The 21,773-nt window shown below is 43.9% G+C and overlaps 1 protein-coding gene across 2 annotated transcripts in view; it reads left to right on the plus strand.

Moving 5' to 3' along the window:
• DNAH3 (dynein axonemal heavy chain 3) overlaps positions 1–21,773 on the plus strand; it is a 118,243-nt gene that overhangs the window by 23,435 nt on the left and 73,035 nt on the right. For both annotated transcript variants that reach the window (XM_029058240.1, XM_029058241.1), the window contains exons 11-20: positions 281–417; positions 869–974; positions 1,358–1,536; positions 4,931–5,115; positions 6,641–6,764; positions 10,058–10,211; positions 12,594–12,738; positions 15,413–15,624; positions 18,113–18,204; positions 18,674–18,788. In XM_029058240.1, coding sequence (XP_028914073.1) covers positions 281–417; positions 869–974; positions 1,358–1,536; positions 4,931–5,115; positions 6,641–6,764; positions 10,058–10,211; positions 12,594–12,738; positions 15,413–15,624; positions 18,113–18,204; positions 18,674–18,788 — 1,449 coding nt within the window. The remainder of the gene's footprint in view (positions 1–280; positions 418–868; positions 975–1,357; positions 1,537–4,930; positions 5,116–6,640; positions 6,765–10,057; positions 10,212–12,593; positions 12,739–15,412; positions 15,625–18,112; positions 18,205–18,673; positions 18,789–21,773) is intronic.

Raw genomic sequence — 21,773 nt, forward strand, 5'->3', positions numbered from 1 at the left:
CACTTTGGATAGTATTCTCACCTGCCTGAAGTCTGATTTTTTTTTAAGGCCAGAGGTCTGAGAGTCTTTATTCATGACGATTGAGGTTAGTTAATTAAAGTACATCAATATATCCTTTATTGTGAACTAGTGGAATAACTACTTGCTCCCGAAGAAGTAAAAGACAAGAAGGCAGTGAGACCCCGGAAAGGAAGAATATGAGAAGAAACCACTGTGGCTTGAGAGAGAGTTTCACCCTCTCTCTTCTGTGATCCTACAAGATTCCTGTTGTGTGTTTTAGGTAGAATCCCGCCTCTTCCCAGAACTCCAAGGAGATAACTTTACCCTCAGTACAGTCCAACCTGATGAATCTTTGGTACTGGATATGTTGAAACAAGTATTAGAAGTATTCACTAAGAATCAAGTTGGCCCCCAAAAGTAAGTGTACTTGGTAACTTTATCCCACTAATCAGAGAAGCAGCGTGGCTAGAGAAGCAGCGTGGCTCAGTGGAAAGAGCACGGGTTTTGGAGTCAGAGGTCATGGGTTCGAATCCCTGCTCTGCCACTTGTCAGCTGTGTGACTGTGGGCAAGTCACTAAACTTCTCTGTGCCTCAGTTACCTCATCTGTAAAATGGGGATTAAGACTGTGAGCCCCACGTGGGACAACCTGATTCCCTTGTGTCTACCCCAGCGCTTAGAACAGTGCTCGGCACATAGTAAGCACTTAACAAACACCAACATTATTATTATTAATAATCCAAAATGATATTTATAAAATTGTCCTCTCTTTTCTAGTCTAATTAAAGAGGCTTGATCGGTAGCTTAACCTGGCGGTAAATCTGATGGAGTTGCTTTTTTGTTTTGCTTTTATGTTCTTCTCCCCGGAAGATACTTAAACGTGTATAAAAAATTTAACAATCTGCTGGATAACACAGCAGAACAGAATATCGGATCTTTTCTGGAACAGAGCCATGACCTTGATGATTTTGTAATGGTATGATGCTATGCTTCACCTTTCTGGGTATAACAAGGAGCTTGGGAGTCAGAGGGCCAGTGGAGGATTTTAGTTTAGGCAATCTAGACCTCAAGCTGACAAATCTTACTACTTCTGCTTTGGAAGTTTACACCTTCCAGTAGTCCATATCCAAACTTCCATTCTTCAAGTCCTCTTTCTCTCTGCCTCCCTGCTTTTAGGGGAGGTAACTGGGTGTGGGGGGAAGGGGAATTCAAGGTGGTGAGGGACAGCACAGAATTGCCTAATATTGAGTAACTGGGAGATGAGCCCTATGGTCTGGTTCACCCATTTTTGAATCTACCCCTCAGCAGGGCTATAGAGTCAGGAGCAGACTAAGCCTCTGAACGTTTCTTTTGCTGCAGAAGATCAACAACTTGAAAAATCTGAAGAAAGAAATTGCATCCTTGCACATCACCGTACCCCTGGCCATATTCTGCCTCAATGCCTTAAAACTGAATGAAGACCTCTGCTATCAGACCCAAAGACTCAGAGACAGGGTAATCCAGTTCCAAGTGGATGAGAACAGAGAATTAAATTCCAGGTATGGATTTTATTCTAGGCCAAGAAATTGCAGTGGAGTTTTCTGTAGCCCTGTAGCTAAGAGACATTTTACCCTTTCTAAGTTCCACAGTTTCTAACACAGCAAAAGAACACTATTCCCAAATTTCCTGATATTGGCCATCTGCTCTCTGTCTTTGATTCAATTATAAATCCAGTTTTCCAGGGGTAGAGACCCAATGAGGCAAAAAGAGATTCTTTCCTTTTCTAAGTGGGTTTGCTGCTGTCATCTCTCTTCCTCCAGTCTTTGGTCCTCTCCCAGGCCACTCTCCCAACTGGAAGCTCTTTGGCACCTCTCGAAGTTCTTGCGTATTTTCCTTCCCCTTCCCCAGGGCTGTTTTATGGGCTGGCTGAGATGATAATAATAATGGTGGTATTTGTTAAGCTCTTACACTGTGCAAAGCACTGTTCTAAGCGCTGGGAGGATGCAAGGTGATCAGGATGTTCCACATGGGGCTCACAGTTTTAATCCCCATTTTACAGATGAGGTAACTGAGGCACAGAGAAGTTAAGTGACTTGCCCAAAGTCACCCAGCTGGCAAGCGGCAGAGCTGGGATTAGAACCCATGATCTCTGACTCCCAAGCCCAGGCCCTTTCCACTGAGCCATGCTGAGATCTGGCATAAAGTGCTTCTACCAATACTTTCACACAGTATACAATAACACAATACACAACGGGGAAGTGGCATGGCCTAGTGGATAGAGCACGGGCCTGAGAGAAGGACCTGGGTTCTAATCCTGGCTCCTCCACTTGTCGGCTGTGTGACCTTGGGTAAGTCATTTTTCTTCTCTGGGCCTCAGTAACCTCACCTGTAAAAATAGGAATTAAGACTGTGAGCCCCATGTGGGACTGTGTTTGACTTGATTATCTCGTATCTTCCACCATGCTTAGTACAGTGCCTGGCACATTGTAAGCACTTACCAAGTACCATAAAAATAAAAACATACATCTTTCTGACTCAGGGAGTGGGCTCCAAGAGGGTTTTCTCACGTCCACCCCAGGTCCAAACCAGAGTGCCTTCTCTCCTGTCGTCCTGAATCCAGGACTGTAAGACCTAACTGAAGGCCCAACGACTGGGGTGGGTGTCTGGAACAGGTTGGCACTGGGATCGTTGGCTAAAGTTATCCCTCTTCCCCTTCCAAGTTGAGCTGGGTAAGAAGATCGCCACCCCGCCTTCTATTGTTTCAAACCAAAACCCTTTAATTCCTACTTGGTACACTGTTTCTTCTCACTTAGAAACTCTGCTGTGCCTCGGTAAGAACTTAAGAGCTGGGCTCCCAACTCTCCTTTCTCCTATGTTAACCACTGTTACATTTTAGCTATAATTATCAAGAGTAATGGATAATTCAGTAGACTCCATAACATTCATCTCTAGTGAAATGCACTCCTTTGTCTCCATCCAAAGTGCTACAGCATTAATGCGGGAACTTATCCTATCCCACCTTGATTATTGTATTAGCCCCCTTGTTATTGTATTAGCCTCCTTGCTGACCTCTCTGCCTCCTCTCTCTCCCCACTCCAGTCCATACTCTATTCTGCTGCCCGGATCATTTTCCTTCAAAAATGTTCAGACCGTATTTCCCCACTCCTCAAGAAACTCCAGTGGTTGCCATCCACCTCCACGTCAAACAAAAACTCCTCACTATTGGCTTTAAAGGCCATAATCATCTAGTCCCCCCCCACCTCACCTCAGTACTCTCCTACTACAACCCAGCCCGCACACTTTTTTCCTCTAATACTAACCTTCTCACTGTACCTCGATCACGTCTATCTCACTGACAACCTCTCACTCACCTCCTACCTCTGACCTGGAATACCCTCCCTCATCTCCGCCACATCAAAGCCTTATTGAAGGCACATCTCCTCCAAGAAGCCTTTCCTGACTAAGCCCTCTTCTCCTTCTCCTTCTCCTTCTCCTTCTCCTTCTCTTTCTCTTTCTCTTTCTCTTTCTCTTTCTCTTTCTCTTTCTCTTTCTCCTTCTCCTTCTCCTTCTCCTTCTCCTTCTCCTTCTCCTTCTCCTTCTCCTTCTCCTTCTCCTCCTTCTCCTTCTCCCACTCCTTCTCACCACTCCTTCTCCTTCTCCTTCTCCCACTCCTTCTCCCACTCCTTCTCCCACTCCTTCTCACCACTCCTTCTCCCACTCCTTCTCACCACTCCTTCCACTCCTTCTCCCACTCCTCCCACTCCTTCTCACCACTCCTTCTCCCACTCCTTCTCACCACTCCTTCTCCCACTCCTCCCACTCCTCCTACTCCTTCTGCTTCAACCTGACTTGCTTCCTTCATTCATCCTCCCTCTCCTCCCTATAGCACACATGTATGTACCTGTGATTTATTCATATATTTATGTATATTAATGCTTATCTTCCCCTGGATTGATTTGATTCTTTCAAATACTGTGGTGCTTTCAGGTGGCAGGAATTCCTGGCAAAAGAAGGGTGAAAGCCCTCACCCACAAATATTAATGCTAAGTGGAGGCTTCCGGGCCTGGTGGATAGAACAGAGGTCTGGGAATCAGGATACCTAACTTCTATTCCCAGCTTTGCTCTGTGACCTTGGACAAGTCATTTAACCTTTCAGCCTCAGTTCATTCACCTGTATAATAGGGATAAAATGCCTCCTCTCTCTAACTTCTCATAAGGATTATGAGCCCGGTGCAGGACAGGGATTGTGTTCAATCCAATCATCTGCCCCAGTGCTCATCCCATAAGAAGGGCTTTGTAAATACCTTAATTGTAGCAGATTCTCAATTAAACTAAATATAGACATCTCTATCCATAATTTTGAATGGACAGGTTGAGTAAATAGGGAAAAAGGAACAGAGAATCACAAGATGCAACAGAAAAAAAGGCTATCACAAACTGGAATTAGCAAATGGCTTTGGGCAGTCCCCTAGCAGTCTGGAGGTGCTTCCCTTTACAAGCAAAGCTGCAGTCAGCAGTAGTTGCAGGCAGATATAGATCACAGTCCCAGGAACAGCAGAAAGAGCCTTTGCTGACCTGGAGGTCTCAGCAATCCTAAAAAAAAAAAAACCAAACCCCTCTCTGCCTCTAAACTACAAAGTTATTTGGTCTAGCTATGACTTCTCTTAGCTCCAGTCTTTGTGGAACCTTGGAAACCTTTTCTGCCTGGCTGTTTTACCTGTACCTTCTCTTCTATCACTACCCATGATTCCCTCAATGTGGAGGAAGATATTTGAAAGGGCTGGTAACCTAAATTAGGATTATGCTCCTGTACTAAGAAATTTTCAAATGTTCAAGACCATGACTGTTTAGCCTTGTATTATGCCAAATCTAGGGTGATGCTAACACGAGGGCTTCATAAAACCTTTTGTAGTAATACTGATGGTAAATCTATTCCTGTTTTCTCTTCTCTAGCATCTGTAATCAGTACAACATAATTGCAGACAAAGTCACTGAGGTGCCTACCAGCACTGAGGAGCTGGTGTCTCTCACTGCATATTTGAGGAAGGCCAGTGATGTCACCGTGTTCCAGCTCAGGAAGCAAATTTCAGCTGCAGCCTACCGGTTGGAGTTCCTCATGGACTACGCTGATCTTTCTCGTATGCCCCAAATACGCTATTTTTTTAAAAGAAGGGGAGAGGGGAGAAATGTATGGTATATAGATGGGCATTCTGCATATTAATAACCCTGCTTAGTCAATTAATGTTCTTTGTGGACCACTTACTATGCACTAAGTGCTTTGGAGAGTACAATATAATAAGGTTGTAGACCCCATCCCTGCCCTTAAGGAGCTAACAATCTATGGGGGAGATAGACATTGAAATAAATTACAGTTAGGGGAAGGGGCGTAATGGAAATTTCTTAATTCAGCTTTCCTGTTCAATGGCTATGGTATAAAATATCAATACCCCGCATGGCCTAGGGAAAAGAGCCTGGAACGGGGAGTTAGGCTACTCGAGTTCAAGTTCCAGCTCAGCCACAAGCCTACTGTGTGACCTAGGACAGGACTCTTAACTTCTCTGGGACTTAGTTTCTTCTTCTATAAACTGTGGATAAAATAGATTGGGAGCCACATGTGAGAAAGAGACTGCATCTGATTTCAGAAGAAGCAGTGTTGCTTAGTGGATAGAGCATGGGCCTGGGAGTCAGAAGATCCTAGGATCTAATCCCAGCTCTGCCACAGGTCTGCTGTGTGACCTTTGGCAAGTCACTTCACTTCTCTGGCCCTCAGTTACCTACTCTGTAAAGTGGAGATTAAGAATGTGAGCTCCATGTGGGACAGGGACTGTGACCAACCTGATTAATTTGTATCTCCCCTTGTGCTTTTGTGAATACCATGGACTCCCCAAAAAACAAACAAATGGATTTTAGAGCAAATTAAACCAAAGTGGTCTTTGGAAGGCCAAATAACTTGACTTAGATTAGCATATTTTGGACACATAATCAGGAAGAATAATTCTCTGGAGAAGACACGAATGCTAGAAAAAGTCCAAGGAAAATGTGGATGAGGCAGACCAGCTGCTAGATGGATAGAGACTGTAACAGCGATAACAGACGAACCGTTAGAAAGGTTGCGGATTACGGCGGGGGACAGGATGTTCTGGAGAAAGTAGATCCATGGAATCGCTATGAATCAGAAATGACTCAATGGCACTTAATACCCTAGTGCTTAGACCAGTGCTTGGCACAAGAAAATGTTTAACAAGTACCATGATTATTATATCTTTGATTCTCCCCTAGTGCTTAGCACATAGTAAGTGCTTAGTGTATACCATAATAATTATTATTATTGTTACTGAAGTATAAGTTTACAAAGAGAGATCTTTATCCCATGGTATAAGATCTGGGTGGGAAATAAACAGAAATAGACTCTTCTAGAAATATAACCAAAGCTTCTCAATGATCCAGCTCACAATGCCATCTATGGTGTTCCACTTTTCTTACCTGTTCAATCCAGTGAGGCCCAAATTCGAGAGTACCCTAAAATGAGCAGAGGAAAGTGGCTTACCCCTCAAATCTTTGCCTCCTTTCCCTTTTCCTTCCCTGGCCACTAACACCTGCACTCGCTATCTCGCTTTGTGCCTTCAAAGTTCAATGTGTGTTTTCTGCTGATGCATTTTTCAGAAGAGGATATAAAGCTGAACAGCACCGTGTTCCTCTGGCCAGACCAGATTGAAGTCGTCTTCGAAACCAGCAGAACCCAGTTGTTCAATAAGAGGGAGCAGGCCGAGACGGCCCTAATTAAAAGGTGGGTGGACTGCACTGAAGAGGGTCAGGAAGGGGGAACGTAACCACAGTGGCAAGGAAAAGAGGGTTGGGAGATATCACGCACCCACCATCACCCCACAATCTCTCTCATTCTCTCTCTCTCCCCCTCTGTCTCTCTCTCATTCTCTGTCTCCCTATTGCAGTCCATCTCAATCCTGGAAAGCCAACATAACATCTGTTTTTGGTTCAATCTGGACACTCCAGTAGGGGTGACCTTTCAGCTTCATGGAGAGGAGAGGAACTGCTGCAGACCGGCCCCCTGTCCCAGGCCTTGTCCCATGTTTAGTGCCTTCCAGGTGCCTCCTGCCTTCACCTCCTGCCCTCCGCTCCCAGTTTGCTTTTCCCGTGGGAAATGCTGGAGGTGATGGGTGGGTTCAGTCCTCAATCTCAGACCTACCTCATTGTGCCAAAGGCAAGAGAAATGGGAGTACAGAAATGAACGGGAGCACACTGAACAGTCATATTCATTTAGCTGGCTCTGGGTCCTTGCTGCTCCACAGTATTTTCTTAGCAGCTTTGGCTGGGATCCTTCATTTAGAAGGTTCATTAAACCCGACTATGGTAAAGGACTCATCTGCTTGCTGCGATAACTGGGCGCAAACATGAAGCCGTAGTAAATTAGACCTGTCTGAAAAAATCCCCTAAAGCCCCAGGCAGCAGTAGATAAATCCCGGGCCTCAGAGTCACAGTTCTGAGCTACTCAGTGATCTTGGGCAAGACTCTGCCAACTCTCATGTCCATTTCAATCCATTTCTGCTTCTCCCTCCAACTTGATCTGCTTTTGGCTGTTTTTTATGGTATTTTTTAAGTGCTCACTATGTGTCAGTTACTATATTAAACTCTGGGATGGATACAAGCTAATCAGATTGGACGCACAGTCCCTTTCCCACATGGGACTCATAGTCTTATTCCCCATTTTTCAGATGAGGTAACTGAGGCACAGAGTATTGAAGTGACTTGCCCAAGTCACGCAGCAGACAAGTGGTGGAGCTGGCATTAGAATCCAGGTCCTTCGGACTCCCAGGCCCTTGGTCTACCCACTAGGTCACATTGCTTCACATTTTATTTATGAGGAAAGTACAATCCAAGGTGTTGACTACTGAGTCTGACAGAGAATTAGAGGCTTTTAGGGCTAGGAGGCAGAGACCTAACCGAGTTCTGGCTTGTAGGCTTTATTTTGTTCTGCAAAAAAGGCCAGGTTTGAGTTGCCTTGATCAGGATAAGGTGGGCTCCTCCTTCCCCCTATTCTTGACAATTTTTGGGATGTGGAATCTCCCATCATGCTTTCCCAGTAGGTCCTGCCTCACAGTGTCCCATTGATTTCTCTGGCAGCATCCCCAGGTTCATGCCTGGGCCTTGAACCTCTTTAGGGTAGGGAAAGGGGGAGGAGACTGGGCCTTCCAGATAATGCAGTGGTTTTGGTGCCCTGCAATCACACCTATCTAATATTTTGTAATTATGTGTTAAGTCAGTGGCAGGAGAGATAGGAATGGGGTGTAGTGCATCTAGAAGCAAGAACTAGAACAGCAACATGGAAGCAACAACCGAAACAGAAGAATCTTCAAGGTCTGGGCAGGAACCCTGGGAAGAGCACTCAGAACATCTGTTAGACCTTTCGGACAGAAATCAGTGTAAGAATTTAGGCAAATAAGTTAGCATGGGAGGAGCAAAGAGTATGAGTGAGTTGTAGTGGAATAGGGCAATGGAGAGTTATAATTATGGTGTTTGTTAAGCACTTACTATGTGTCAAGCATTGTTCTAAGTGAAGCAGTAGATGCGACATAGTCAGGTCAGTCACAATCCCTGAGCCATATAAGGGTTCACAGTCTTGCTCCCCATTTTAGAGATGAGGTAGCTGAAGAACAGTGAAGTGATGTGACTTCAAACACAACACTGAATAGAACATATAAACCCTGTAATTAATTGAGAAACAGTCAGTAATCAATCGATTTTCTATCCTCCTGGAAACAGCCCCAGTTCCCAGTTTGACGGCCCATTAGGGTGGATGCTTTGCTTCTACAGGCTGACCGTTCAACATAGATAATCTGGGACAGTCCTGGATTTTGAGACTGTGAGCCCCCTGTGAGACCGGGACTGTATCCAACCTGATTTGCTCATACCCAGCGCTTAGTACAGTGCCTGGAACATAAGCATTTAACAAATATCATCATCATCATCATTATTATTTTGAAGGCTGCCCTGTGCCTCTCTCTTCTTTAGGCTATGCTGCTTCACAAAATGGGTATCACGCTCTTCTCTTACTCACTGTGGTCCCGTTGACTCTGGGAGGTTGGGGAAAGGCCCAAGTGACTACACTTAGTTTTCCACTTAGTTTTCCATGCAAAGAGACATCGACATTTTTATTTTGGAAGGCTCTTTTTGGCATACGAGCTGCTTTTGGAGGCCTGTGTTAGCTTTTGTACAGTAGAGGTCAGCAGAGGATAGACTGAGGATAAGGCAGAGAAGGGAAGAGGAACCTGAACTGATTTCAGGATGGAGGCTTGTTTCAGCCCTACCTCCAAAAGCCTGTCATACTCTCTGGACTCAGTTTCCTTCCTCTGAGAAACGGGTTTAATAATCTACCCTCCAACCCCTTCCTTCACTGGATCCTTCAAAGACCATGGAGAATATGCACCTAGTGGTTTTGTGCTTTTCTTTGTTTCCAGCCTATTTGCTAGGCCTCTGTTTCTTCTTCTGGGCATTGGACAGAAAATTTGCTAGCATCTTGTCCACTTACCAAAGATACTGTCAATATTCATGAGTTACTGTTGGACTCCTGGGAAGCACAGTTGCTTGGGGTCTTTTGCAGAGGTAATAAGCGGGTGAGGACAGCAATTCTGAGTTTTTTATTCCCTGAAAGGAAATTTCCAAAATGAAAAGAATGATCAGGACCAACTCAGTGGTGAGACTGGAATCTATGGAAGCATCTAATAAGAGAACTAGTAATCAACTAAAATTTTAACTTTAGGAAGCCTGGTCTAATAGTTCGATTTAGTGACGTTAGGGCACATTGCCCTCAAATTCATCAAGTTGTTCTGAAAGCAATCTGATGACTATACACTGCAATCTTGACATCAATATTTATACTGAAAATGAACTGTCTCTTAGTCTGAAAAGCATCGATTTGCAGTTGAATTTTTCAGAACATCAGCCTGAATTCTGGGCATGGCCTTGGTACTTTGGGAGGGTGAGGATATGGGCCTTTGCTTTTTCTTTTAAAATAAACCAAGTGCAAAACTGAGATAAATTTTGAGGATCTGAATTTGATTGCAGGTGCTCTGAGTTTGAAGGAAAGTTAGAAAACTACCACAAAGAAGTGGAAAGCTTTAAAAAGCGGGATGTTATGAACATGGAAGAAATAAAGAATAATGTTGAGAAATTCAGCGAGCTGACAAAGAATCTGGATATCGCCCTGGTGGAATTTGAGGTTCGTGATTCTTGAGTTTCTGGGAAGAGATAAAAAGACCAAGAGACTTTCGAAAGCTAGTTGATGTTCTTGGACTCCAGGGATAAATCTGAGATGTTCCAGACTTACGAACCTTCCAAGTCATCATCTCTTTGGAAGTCTGATTAACTATTTCATCATCCCAATGACTAACTAGCAGACTGGCCAAGATGCCTATTGGATTGGAGGTTTTAGGGGTGGGGGGAGGATATGGGCTTAGTGAAGGAATATGGACTTAATCATGCAAACTAGTTTCATTATTTCATTCAGTTTCCCCCCCTTCACTCCCAGGCATTCTCAGGTATGCTCCCTGTTTTTATTGATTCCTGCTTGGGCATAGAATGAAGAGACTGGGAAATATACTTAAAGTGGTCTTCTCCATGTTCTCCTTAGGCAAACTAAGGGGTACAGACCTCCTTGCTCCAAAATAGTTCTGGTAGCAAAGGTTTGTTTACCATGTGAAGATACTTCTACCAGAGATAAAAATCCCCTCCACACCCTACTTCTACCCTCTGAACAGCAGTGACTGACAAGCGTGGGATCTCAGTCCATTTCCCAAATCCTGTGAGGATATTAGGCTTGTTAAGGGAGGAGAGGAAAGATTTAGCTTTGGTGACATGTGTACCTTCGGGGGCACTTGCCTCTAAAATAGAACAGCTCTGGGGCCTGATTTTTCCAATTCCCGCAGCTAATGAATAGAAGGCATTGAGTAATGATTCTCTTCTCTCAGGACTGCATTAGCTCAAGTCTTGGACTGTGGCAGGACCGTCTGGTAGGCCTTCCCCTCCCCCCAGTCATGTGATTCTTGAGGATATCATTACATTGCCAGCAGGCAGAGAGGCAGCAGAGAAATAGGGGCGATGGGGGCAGCTTCAGCAGGGGAGTGCGAGGTGTAGAGGAGTCAGATGAACCCCCACTGTGACTGAATAGCATTTCTTGATGCACCTCTCTTCCCTTTTCCACTCTTCACCCTGTGGCTTGTCCTTCTGTAAACGGAGGCAGTTTTGGGGTAGGGGGTGGGTGAGGAAGAGGGGTGGCCCCCATCTTTCACAGTGACACCCCGCAGTGGGCTGGCATCCCATGAGTAAACACATACTTGAGGCCACAAGAATCACCTCTGTTCTGTGGGACATCCCCGATTGTTCACCACCAGTAATAGAATTAACAAGATCTTCCTGAAGGCCCTGAAATCAAAAGCTAGGGTCAAGATAATGAGTAGCACCCGTGATTAGCATCTATTTGTGTTGTTCATTACATCCTCCCATTCCCTGCTATTTAAAGGTTAGTGACCCCTTTAAGAGTCAGTCATGTCCACGCACACCGTAGGAGACATTTTGAGAAGAATCCTATTTTCATAGCAGCAGCTTTGTTGGCAAGGGCAAGAGGGGGTTTGATTTTGGGGATTGGAGACCCTGATCCCCTTTAGCACTTGTGTTAATCCTCCCTTGCCTGTTCAATCAGTCAATCGATCCAATTTATGGAGCGTTTACAGTGTGCAAAGCACTACATTAAGTTGCTTGGGAGACAATACCACAGAGTTGGTAGACCTGTTCCCTAACCCCAACGACCTTACAGTTTAGAAGGATGGTCTAGAGCTATACCTTGGTGTGCCACCCTGTCTGCTCCAGAAGAATGCTAGTGTGTGTCTGCCTAAGATTAGCTCAGCAACAACACACTTGTAGTTTAGCTAATCAGGACTTTCATGATTCAGAGGCACAAGAACCAGATTCCCCTCTCTCTCATGTCAACTAGTGGTATGTCTCCCAGTTTTTTCTCCAGACACCCAATAAAAAAAAATGGTCCAATGTGAAAATAAGAGGCTCTGGACCTAAGGCCCTGTGAGATCTCACCTGGTTTGAATCTAGTCTACTGGTGTCCATAAGAATGTGGCCTAGCCCATGCCGTAGTCTGCTTTGGGAGCCGGAGCTAGGTTTTGGCTCACAATGGATGACCTTCAGGGGTCAGACTGAAGATTCTCTGGCAAAAATCTACCAATGGTCCCAAGGTCAATTCTCCAGATTATAGAAATGTTCCCTGACCCTCCGGTGAAGGGCATTCACTAGACAATCGCCTCTTTACCCTCTGGGTCATCTTATTTTACAATGCTCCCTGGAAAGATGGATTCCTTGATGTCAAATGGAATGAAGGATTCTTGGAGTTTCTTTGAGTTGGGCGCCACCCAAACACCAGGTGTTCATTCGGCTACAAGTGAGGCAAATATCTGAAATGGAAAAATGGAGAAAGATGCAACCTTTGGGGGTACTTGTGGTGGTGCTGTGAGACTACTAGCTGGTTGCTGGTTGGAAGGCAATATGTGCATAAATTAATCTCATGGACATTTATTGGAGTGTGTGTATCTTATAGGCAATTAATAAAGAAGAAGAGCTACTGGAAAGGGAGAAAAGCCAGTTCCCTCTTCTACAGATGATAATAACCAACAAGTTGCCCTATGAACAGCTGTGGATGACCGCCTACCACTTCTACATCAAATCAGAGACCTGGATGAGTGGTGAGGATAGGCCAGGCTTGCTACCCTGGCAGAGGTTTTAAAAGAAAATCAGGGATAAACAAAGTTTCAGCTCCTGGCTCTCACTGGCAGAGGCAGATGCTGTTGACTTTAGTCTGGAGTCTGGTTGAAGGAGATTTATCTGTTCATTTGTATAAAGAGGCTGTTCTGAAAAAACAGTAATTCAGGCTGCCATGTGGGGAAGCCCAACAGATCATGAACTGAACACTATAATGGTGCCATGGGAATATTTGAATTGATTGATCTCTGTTCTCCAAGACTCTCTGACTGGGAAAATGGATGCAGGATCAGGCAGTGAATCCCACAGGAGCCCTACTTTGGATGTCTGCCTTTCTCTTCCCTTCTTCCTTTCCCCCCACTCCTCCTCTCCCTGCCTCCTCACATCCTCAAAGAGTGAGGAATATTTGCACTCTTTGAATCTGGGAATCATTCATTCATTCAGTTGTATTTATTGAGCCCTTACTGTGTTCAGAGCGTGTACTAAGCATTTGGGAGAGTAGAGTACAACAATAAAGAAACACATTTCCTGCCCACAACAAGCTTACAGTCTAGATGGGGGAGGCAGGAATTAATATAAATAAATTATATATATGTACATAAGTGCTGAGGGGCTGGGAGAGGGGAAGAACAAAGGGAGCAAGTCTGGGCGCCTCAGAAGGGAGTGGGAGAAGAGGAAAGGGGGGAGCTTAGTCAAGGAAGGCCTCCTAGAGGAGATGTGCCTTCAATAAGACTTTGAAGGGGGAGAGAGTAATCATCTGTCAGATTTGAGGAGGGAGGGTGTTCCAGGCCAGAGGCAAGACTTGGGCGAGGGGTTAGCAGTGAGATAGGCGAGATGGAGGCACAGTGAGAAAGTTAGCATTAAAGGAGCGAAGTGTGGGTTTGCTAATTAACATCGAGGCTCCAAGGTTCTCTCTCCTTCATATCCAAAGTTTAGAGTGTATTTAAAGTACAGGACAGAATTGAAGATCCCCACACCTATAGTCCACAGTGACTCAAGTGAGTGGTGGCCAACGGAAACAGAGTATTGGCTCTGGTTTCCCAACTTAGGTCATTTTTAATCAAAATTTCAATGAGAGGTTAGAAGCAGCATGACCTAGTGGATAGAGCACAGGCCTGGGAGTCAGAAGGACCTGGGTTCCCATCCTGGCTCTGCCACTTGTCTGATGTGTGACCTTGAGCAAGTCACTTCACTATTCTGTGCCTCAGTTACCTCATCTGTAGAATGGTGATTAAGACTGTGAGCCCCATGTGGGACAGGGACCGTGTCCATCCTGATTTGATGTATCCTACCCAGTGCTTAATACAGTGCCTGGCACACTGTAAGTGCTTAACAAAATACCTCTTCATTTCTCTGTGCCTCAGTTAGTTATCTCATCTGTTAAATGGGGTAACCGTGAGCTCCACCTGATTACCTTGTATCTACCCCAGGACTTAGAACAGTGCCTGGCACATAGTAAGCGCTAAACAGATACTGTTAAAAAACAAACAGGTTTTTTTCTATCTGGCAGTTGGAGCCTCTCCATATATTTGCTCCTCCTGCTCTTGCTGCTGAGTGACATCTACAAAAGAGGATTGTGTAAGGTTGCAATATTTTAGCCTGCAGCAGCTGTGTTGAGCACACCTGCCACTGAGCTTCCTGGCTGATGCCCAAGAGAGTAAAATCAGGGTCCTCACGTGGTTGTTATCAGGCCATGGTGAAGCAGGTGCTGTTGGCAAAAATGAACAAAGTTAACCCATTTACCAAACAACAGTTAATCAGTCCACCAAAGCCAGGATTCTGAGTAATTTTATTGTTTTTCCTTTAGGCCATCATACACAAACTGTTCTCTTCATTTGGCGTTGGTGTACCAATGAAACATCTTCTGCCCCGAGCCAGTTAGCCCAGCCCAAAGGAAAGAAATGTGCTAGGTGGTAGCTTAGTCATTGCTGTATGACCTTTGACAAGTCCCTTTACCTCTCTGTGCTTTTATTTGCCTGTAGGTGATAGAGTTGAAATAATCATGGGACAATCTTTTGACCGTTAGTGCAACCTTGATAGCTATAAAGCCACTAAGGCATTTTACCATACTTGAAGCAGTAACTTTCTGAATGGTATCCTCACGACCTGAAACAGTTCATTCAGTTCATTCAGTTTCCAGAAGTGCCTAATTTACAACAAGAGAGTGGTTTGGATTGTGGTACAGTAATAATTGTGGTATTTTTTAAGGGCTTACTATGTGCTAAGCACTGTACTAACTGCTGGAATAAACACAGCATAATCAGGTCCAACATGGGACCTGTAGCAACCACCTCATCCTCTCCTTCCCCACCCCTCCTCTGTCTGATAGCCAGCAACCCAGAGTCCCCAGACCAGGCTAACTGGGAAGGAGGTCTCAGTAGGAGGGAGAAGTACTGAATCCCCATTTTACAGATGAGAGAACTGAGGAACAGAGAAATGAAATGACTTCCCCAGGTCCCCCAGCAGACAAGCAGTAGAGCCAGGATTAAAACATCTGACTCCCAGGCTCATGCTCATTCCACTAGGTCATGTTGCTTCCCTCTGATTCTCACTGAACATGAGCAGAGTTCCTAAAGTCCCTTCACATTGAAAATTCTGGGAATGAATATTGTTTCACATAACTGAATCTTCTCTGAAGTCTTCATATTTCTTCTGTAGGACCTCTTCAGGACCTGAATGCTGATGAGATCAGTGAAGATATTGGGAACATGTGGAGGACAGTGTACAAACTGACCAAAGTTCTTACGGACGTTCCTGGGCCCCGGCGTTTAGCAGAGAACTTGAAAATCAAGATTGACAAATTCAAACAACACATCCCCATCCTCTCCATTTCCTGCAACAAGGGCATGAAGGAGCGGCATTGGCAACAGGTACCTCCAAAACTCCTCTTGGAGATCCATGTGACCCCATTTTAGCACTAAGACACTGGGCCATGAAGAATCTAGAAAGTTTATTGTGCTTCGGAAATGCCAAGGGATGGGGATTACTGAGTCTGGGAAGGAAAAAGCTCAGAGATGATCTAGTATCTACAAGTACAGCATGGCCCTAGATAAAAATGCTCCCATTTTCTTATGTATATTTTATTACTTTAATTATTTTTATTTTAGAAATGTTACTCTAAATAAATGAACCCAGGTTTAAATAGCTATGATTCAACTTGAACAAGTCCATGCATCTGTTTTTGGTTTAGTTATCTTATATTTAAAATTAATTCGTCTTATGAAATGTCATGCAGTAAGGGTTAGTGTTTCATTAAACCTGGGGATTTTTCTGCCAGAAGCACTGGAGTGGCTTGTACCTCAGCAGGGATAGCAGTCCCTTCAGTTTTATAACTTTTTCATGCATTCTTCCATGTAACGTGTAAACTATGAATTACAGCTTTGTTGCTTTCCACCGTATGTGAGACGAGATGCATTCTTCCATGTATGAAGAGGAGGGGCTTTAGAGCCCTTTCTTCCCAGGAAAAAACACCAATTTTTGCAGTTGACAGTTGAATAGCACATACCTGAAGGGGATCTCTTTATCTTGGGCCATCCTGAATATAAAAGATGGACATTACTAAGGGCAGAAAAGAAAGAAGACACTTAAATGCAGCATGAGGGATTAAAGTTTGATCCAAGGAAGAGCAGTCAGACAGGACTGTCTAATAGGTAGGCTATGTTTGAGTTGATGGAAGAGTTCTTTAGAAATTTTAACAACAGTCTCTATTTTCTTCTTTTTGGCATGGCTTTTGTCCAGTTCCCCCTTGAAGGCAGATTACTCAGCTGAAAAATATCTCTCAATTTATCTTCCAAAGCTATGATTCTATAAGAAAAATAAATTGTTTAAACTAGGGGTTTTGTAAGCATTAAAGTAATAAGACTGTAAACTCATTATGGGCAGGGAATATAGCTACCAAATATGTTGCACTGTGCTCTCCCATGGGCGCAGTACGGTGCTCTGCCTTCAGTAAGCACTCAATAAATACCATTGGTGTGAACACTGGATGGGAGATACTATTTAGTATTACTTTCAGAATAAGAAAATCATAGGGATGAAGTGATCTCTAGTTCATCCCTCCTCATTTGGAAAGAACTGCAGTCCAACCACCATTCCCCTTCGTCAACCTCTTCCCTTGCATCCTTCAAAATACTATTAAAATTCATCTTCTCCAGGAAGTCCTCCTAGATTAACCGCACCTGACCTCTGTCACTCTTTTCACTCCAGCTGTCCTTAAACACTTGAATACCTCTGTAAATTATACCAATAAGTACATGTTTCCTCTGTTTTCCACATATCTCTCCTGTCTTTGGGTCTGTGTTTGTATGTTTGGGTTTCTCTTGCTTCCCTCACAGGTTGTAAGGTCCTTGAGGGAAGGCAAGTTTCCTCAGTCACTTTTTAATGGTATTTGTTAAGTGCTTATTATGTGCCAGGCATCGTAGTAAGTGCTGGGTAGATACAAGCTAATCAGATTGGACATGGTTTATGTCCTGTGGGGACTTACAGTCTTAATCTCCATTTTACAGATGAAGTAACTGAGGCACAGATAAATTAAGTGATTTGCCCAAGGTCACACAACAGACAAGTGGCAGAAATGGAATTAGAACCCAGTTCCTCTGACTCCCAGGCCTGCTCTCTTTCCACTAGGCCCACTGCTTTCCATGATCCAGTGACAATTCTCTGCACACGACGGGAGCATAAATCAGGCTATAGGTTATGTTCCCTCCATGATAACCTATGTAACACCGAGAGTACCAGGGATAAATATTTCCCCTTCTTGAAAGAATAGTTAAAGAAAGCCAGATTATGAACTGTAGATTTTCCTGTTTGGAGCTCTTCTGTGAAGGTGTAGCAGAGCAGGTCAGTGCTGCAGAACAAGAATCAGATGGAGGCTAAGGTCATTCTGAGTTTTTGCAGAAACCTTTGTTCACAGATAGAAATGTAGCAGAAATAGATGGGAGATAGTCAACAAGAGAGGTACAGGATGTTAGACACAATTTCTGTCGTTCCTTCTAGCACATCCATTCAGTTTGGATCCCTTCTTTGTTCACCAACCCTAGAAAAATCTCCTTTATCACTTAAATGGTAAACTCAGAAGCAGTGGATAGAGGATAGAGCATGGGCCTGGGAGTCAGAAGTACCTGGGTTTTAATCCCCTCTCCACCACTTGCCTGCTGTGTGACCTTGGACAAGTCACTTCACTTCTCTCTGCCTCAGTTACCTCATCTGTAAAATGGGGATTAAGATTGTGAGCCCCATGTGGGACTGGACTGTGTACATCCTGATTAACCTATGTCTATCCCAGTGATTGACACATAGTAAGCGCTTAGCAAATTCCATGGAAAAAAAAACCAACTTATTTTCTTCTTTTGTTTTCAGATCAGTGAGATCGTGGGCTATGAAATAAAGCTTGATGAAAATACTTGTCTCTTGAGTATGTTGGAATATGGATTATACAAATTCATTGAAAAGTAAGAATGCAAGCCCTCATTCTAATGCTTTCTCGTTAATTTCTCCAGAGTACTGGTCCTCACTGCCACCAAATGTGTCACTGTTGTGGCACAATTTGAATTGTGGGATGGGCTGGTAAACGTGGGTAATAATAATGTTGGTATTTAAGCGCTTACTATGCCAGAGCACTGTTCTAAGCGCTGGGGTAGATACAGGGTGATCAGATTGTCCCACATGAGGCTCACAGTCTGAATCCCCATTTTACAGATGAGGGAACTGAGGCACAGAGAAGTTAAGTGACTTGCCCACAGTCACACAACTGACAAGTGGCAGATCTTGGATTCGAACCCATGACCTCTGACTCCCAAGCCCATGCTCTTTCCACTGAGCCACGCTGCTTCTCTAGCATTGGTAACAGTTTCTGGAGGATCAAGGATCTGTCGACCTCTGCAAAATGATCTAGAATCCTTTTCATTGTCTTTCATCTAGACTTGAGCCTATTGGAGCAGCAGCCAGTAAAGAATATTCCCTGGAGAAAAGCCTGGATAAAATGAAATCTGAGTGGGTAAACTTGGCCTTCTGCTTTGTTAAATACAGAGACACGGTGAGTCAAGTATCAAACCAATAAACCCAGTCATAGTCATCGGTTCATATTGTTTCTGGTGAGAATTTAGTGGAAAATTACCCATTTTTTTACCATCTTTTTACTGATTCCTATCCTTGAATAGCCATCTCCTTGTTTTCTTGCTTTTAACTTCACACTTCCTTATCGAGGAATTCAGCCTTAAATTAGTAAATTCTATTGAAAGGGAATAAAATCCTTGGCAACAGGCAAGTAACAGGATCATTCCCCCCAAATAAGACATTTGGCACCATTTTAAACCCAAAGGTGTGATTATTGCTCTAATGTGAATATGGATTTTAGGAGTCATCCCATTAGGAACTCCTGAAATTCAGCACACCTATATGAATGTGTGAGGTCGTCAGGAATAGTAATAAAGTGTTAGGAAGTCTTGAATTGAACGTAAGGTTTGACCTGGTCTGTGAATGTGTATAAACATATGCATACTTATACTGTAGGATGATGGTGATGGAGAATGGCAGTCGGCCTTGGCCCTGAGACTTCAGGACTAAGAAATGATTGTATTGGTAATGGGTTTTATGGCACCACTTGTATTCTCTCAGCTCTGCCCGTCATGTTCCCTTTGAGGCAGGGAGAGCCACTCTAAAGTGCACCCAAAGGTTTAGGTTCTGAACTCTTTGTGGCCAAAATGCCCACAGAAAAACACTGATAATAAAACTAATAATAAAAATGTGCACCCAAAAAGTGTAGGTTCTGAATTCTTTGTGGCCAAAGTGTCCACAGAATATCACTGATAATAATAATGATAATGATGGTTTTTGCTAAGCATTTACTGTGTGTCAAGCACTGTTTTAAGCCCTGGGGTAGATACAAATTTATTAGGTTGGACATAGTCTCTGTCCCACATGGGGTTCACAGTCTTGATCCACATTTTACAGATGAAGAACTGAGGCACAGAGAAGTTAAGTGACTTCCCCAGAGGCACACAGCAGACAAGAGGTAGAGTGGGGATTAGAACCCAGGTCCTTCTGACTCCCAGGCCCGTGCTCTATCCACGAAGCCATGCTGCTTCAATACTGAGCCGTAGTGTCATAGACCATCAGTTGGTTGTCAGGTTAACTGCACCACCGGCCCCTGCAGTCTTCACCACTTTAGCTGTCAACTCTAATCACTCTGTAAAATGGGGATTGACTGTGAGCCCTATGTGGGACGTGGACTATGTGTGACCTGATTAGCTTGGATCTGCCCCGGCACTTAGTACGGTACCCGGCACATTAGTAGCATTTAATAGATATCATAAAAAACCTTTCCCTTATCTAGGTTTGATTTAAACTATCTGTGAATTATCTGCAGCAGATGTAAGAAAAAAATTGTCACCAGCTATGAGTCTACCTTCCATCCCTACTTTTGTTTGCAGACAACAGAAGTTTCTTCTAATGACCTTGTTGATCCAGTCAGGCAGTGTGGTCTAGAGAAAGGAGAGGAACCAGGAGACCTGGGTGCTAGTCTCATCTGTGCATCTTGCTGAATGACCCGGGGCGAGTCACTTAATCTCTCCAGGCACTCATTTCCTCATCTGTAAAATGAGAATAATTATATCTATCTCTCCCTATCTCCTATAGATATTGTGGAGATATATTGAGGCAATTGATGTTAATGTGCTTTGGAAAAATAGAACCATTACAGAAACTCGTGGTATTTCAAACAATATCAGTAGTATTTATTGAGTTCCTACTGGGTGCAAAAATAAAAATCACTGTACTTTGTGGTTGGGAGAGTACAGTAGAATTAGTAAACAATTTCTTCTATCAATCAGAAAGCTCACAGTCTAGTAGAGAGAAAGTCACTAAAATGTGTAAAGAAGAGAGAAAAGGGAATATGTTCAAGGTGAGTGCTTAACCAATAGGGTATGCACGATAGGTACATAAACACTACAGAAGGTGGTAAGTACTGAAGTGGCATGTAAGTACCGAAGTGGCAATGTGGGGGAGAATTAAGAATCAGGGAAGGCCTTCTGGAAGAGATGTACTTTCAGAAGGGCTTTAAAGATGGGGAGACCACTGGGCAGTCAGATATGAAGCGGGAGCCTTACTGGCCCACGTTTTGTCTCTGGTGTGGAACGCTCTCCCTCCTCAAATCCGACAGACAATTACTCTCACCCTCTTCAAAGCCTTATTGAAGGCACATCTCCTCCAAGAAGCCTTCCCAGACTAAGCCCCACTTTTCCTCATCCCCTACTCCCTTTTGTGCCACCCTGACTTGCTCCCATCCCTCCCAGGCCCACAGCACTTATATATATATGTAATTTTATTTATTGGTATTGATGTCCGTCTCCCCCCACAAGACTGTGAGCTTGTTGTGGGCAAGGAATATCACCTTTAATTGTTGTATTAATTATTTATTATTGTATGTTGTATTATTGTGTATTGTCAATTGTATTAAGCTCTTAGCACAGTGCCCTGCACACTCTAAGCACTTAATAATATGGCCGAATGAATGTTAAAGACTCATTATTAAGCATTTTTAAGGTCATGTCTTCTCCGAAAGGCCATCCCCGATTAAGCCTTCTTTTCCCCAGTTCTTACTCCCTTCGGCGTCATCTGTGCACTTGGATCTGTGACATTTGGACATTTGATATTCTGTGTGCTCTGCACATAGTAAGTGCTCAGTAAATGCCATTGATTGATTGAGGGAATTGCAGGCAGTGGTGAGTGAGTGAGCAGAGGTTGGTGAACACAGAGAGACAAGAACAAGGTACAGAGAGTAGGCTAGCGTGAGCGGGAGAAAAGGTTGGATAAGTTGGAGAGAGCTAACCAATGGCCAGGAGTCTCTACTGAATGCAGAAAGGAATGGGCAATCGTTGAAGTGTGGGGCGCTGTGTGACATTTTAGACATTTTAGAAAAATGATTTGGTAAGCAGAGTGAACTATGATGGGAGAGGGGAGAGGAGAGAGATAAAAGGCAGGGGAGTTCAGCGAGGCGGCTGATGCAGTAGTCAAACTTGGA

Source organism: Ornithorhynchus anatinus, chromosome 2, assembly GCF_004115215.2.
Source record: "Ornithorhynchus anatinus isolate Pmale09 chromosome 2, mOrnAna1.pri.v4, whole genome shotgun sequence".
Taxonomy (NCBI): domain Eukaryota; kingdom Metazoa; phylum Chordata; class Mammalia; order Monotremata; family Ornithorhynchidae; genus Ornithorhynchus; species Ornithorhynchus anatinus.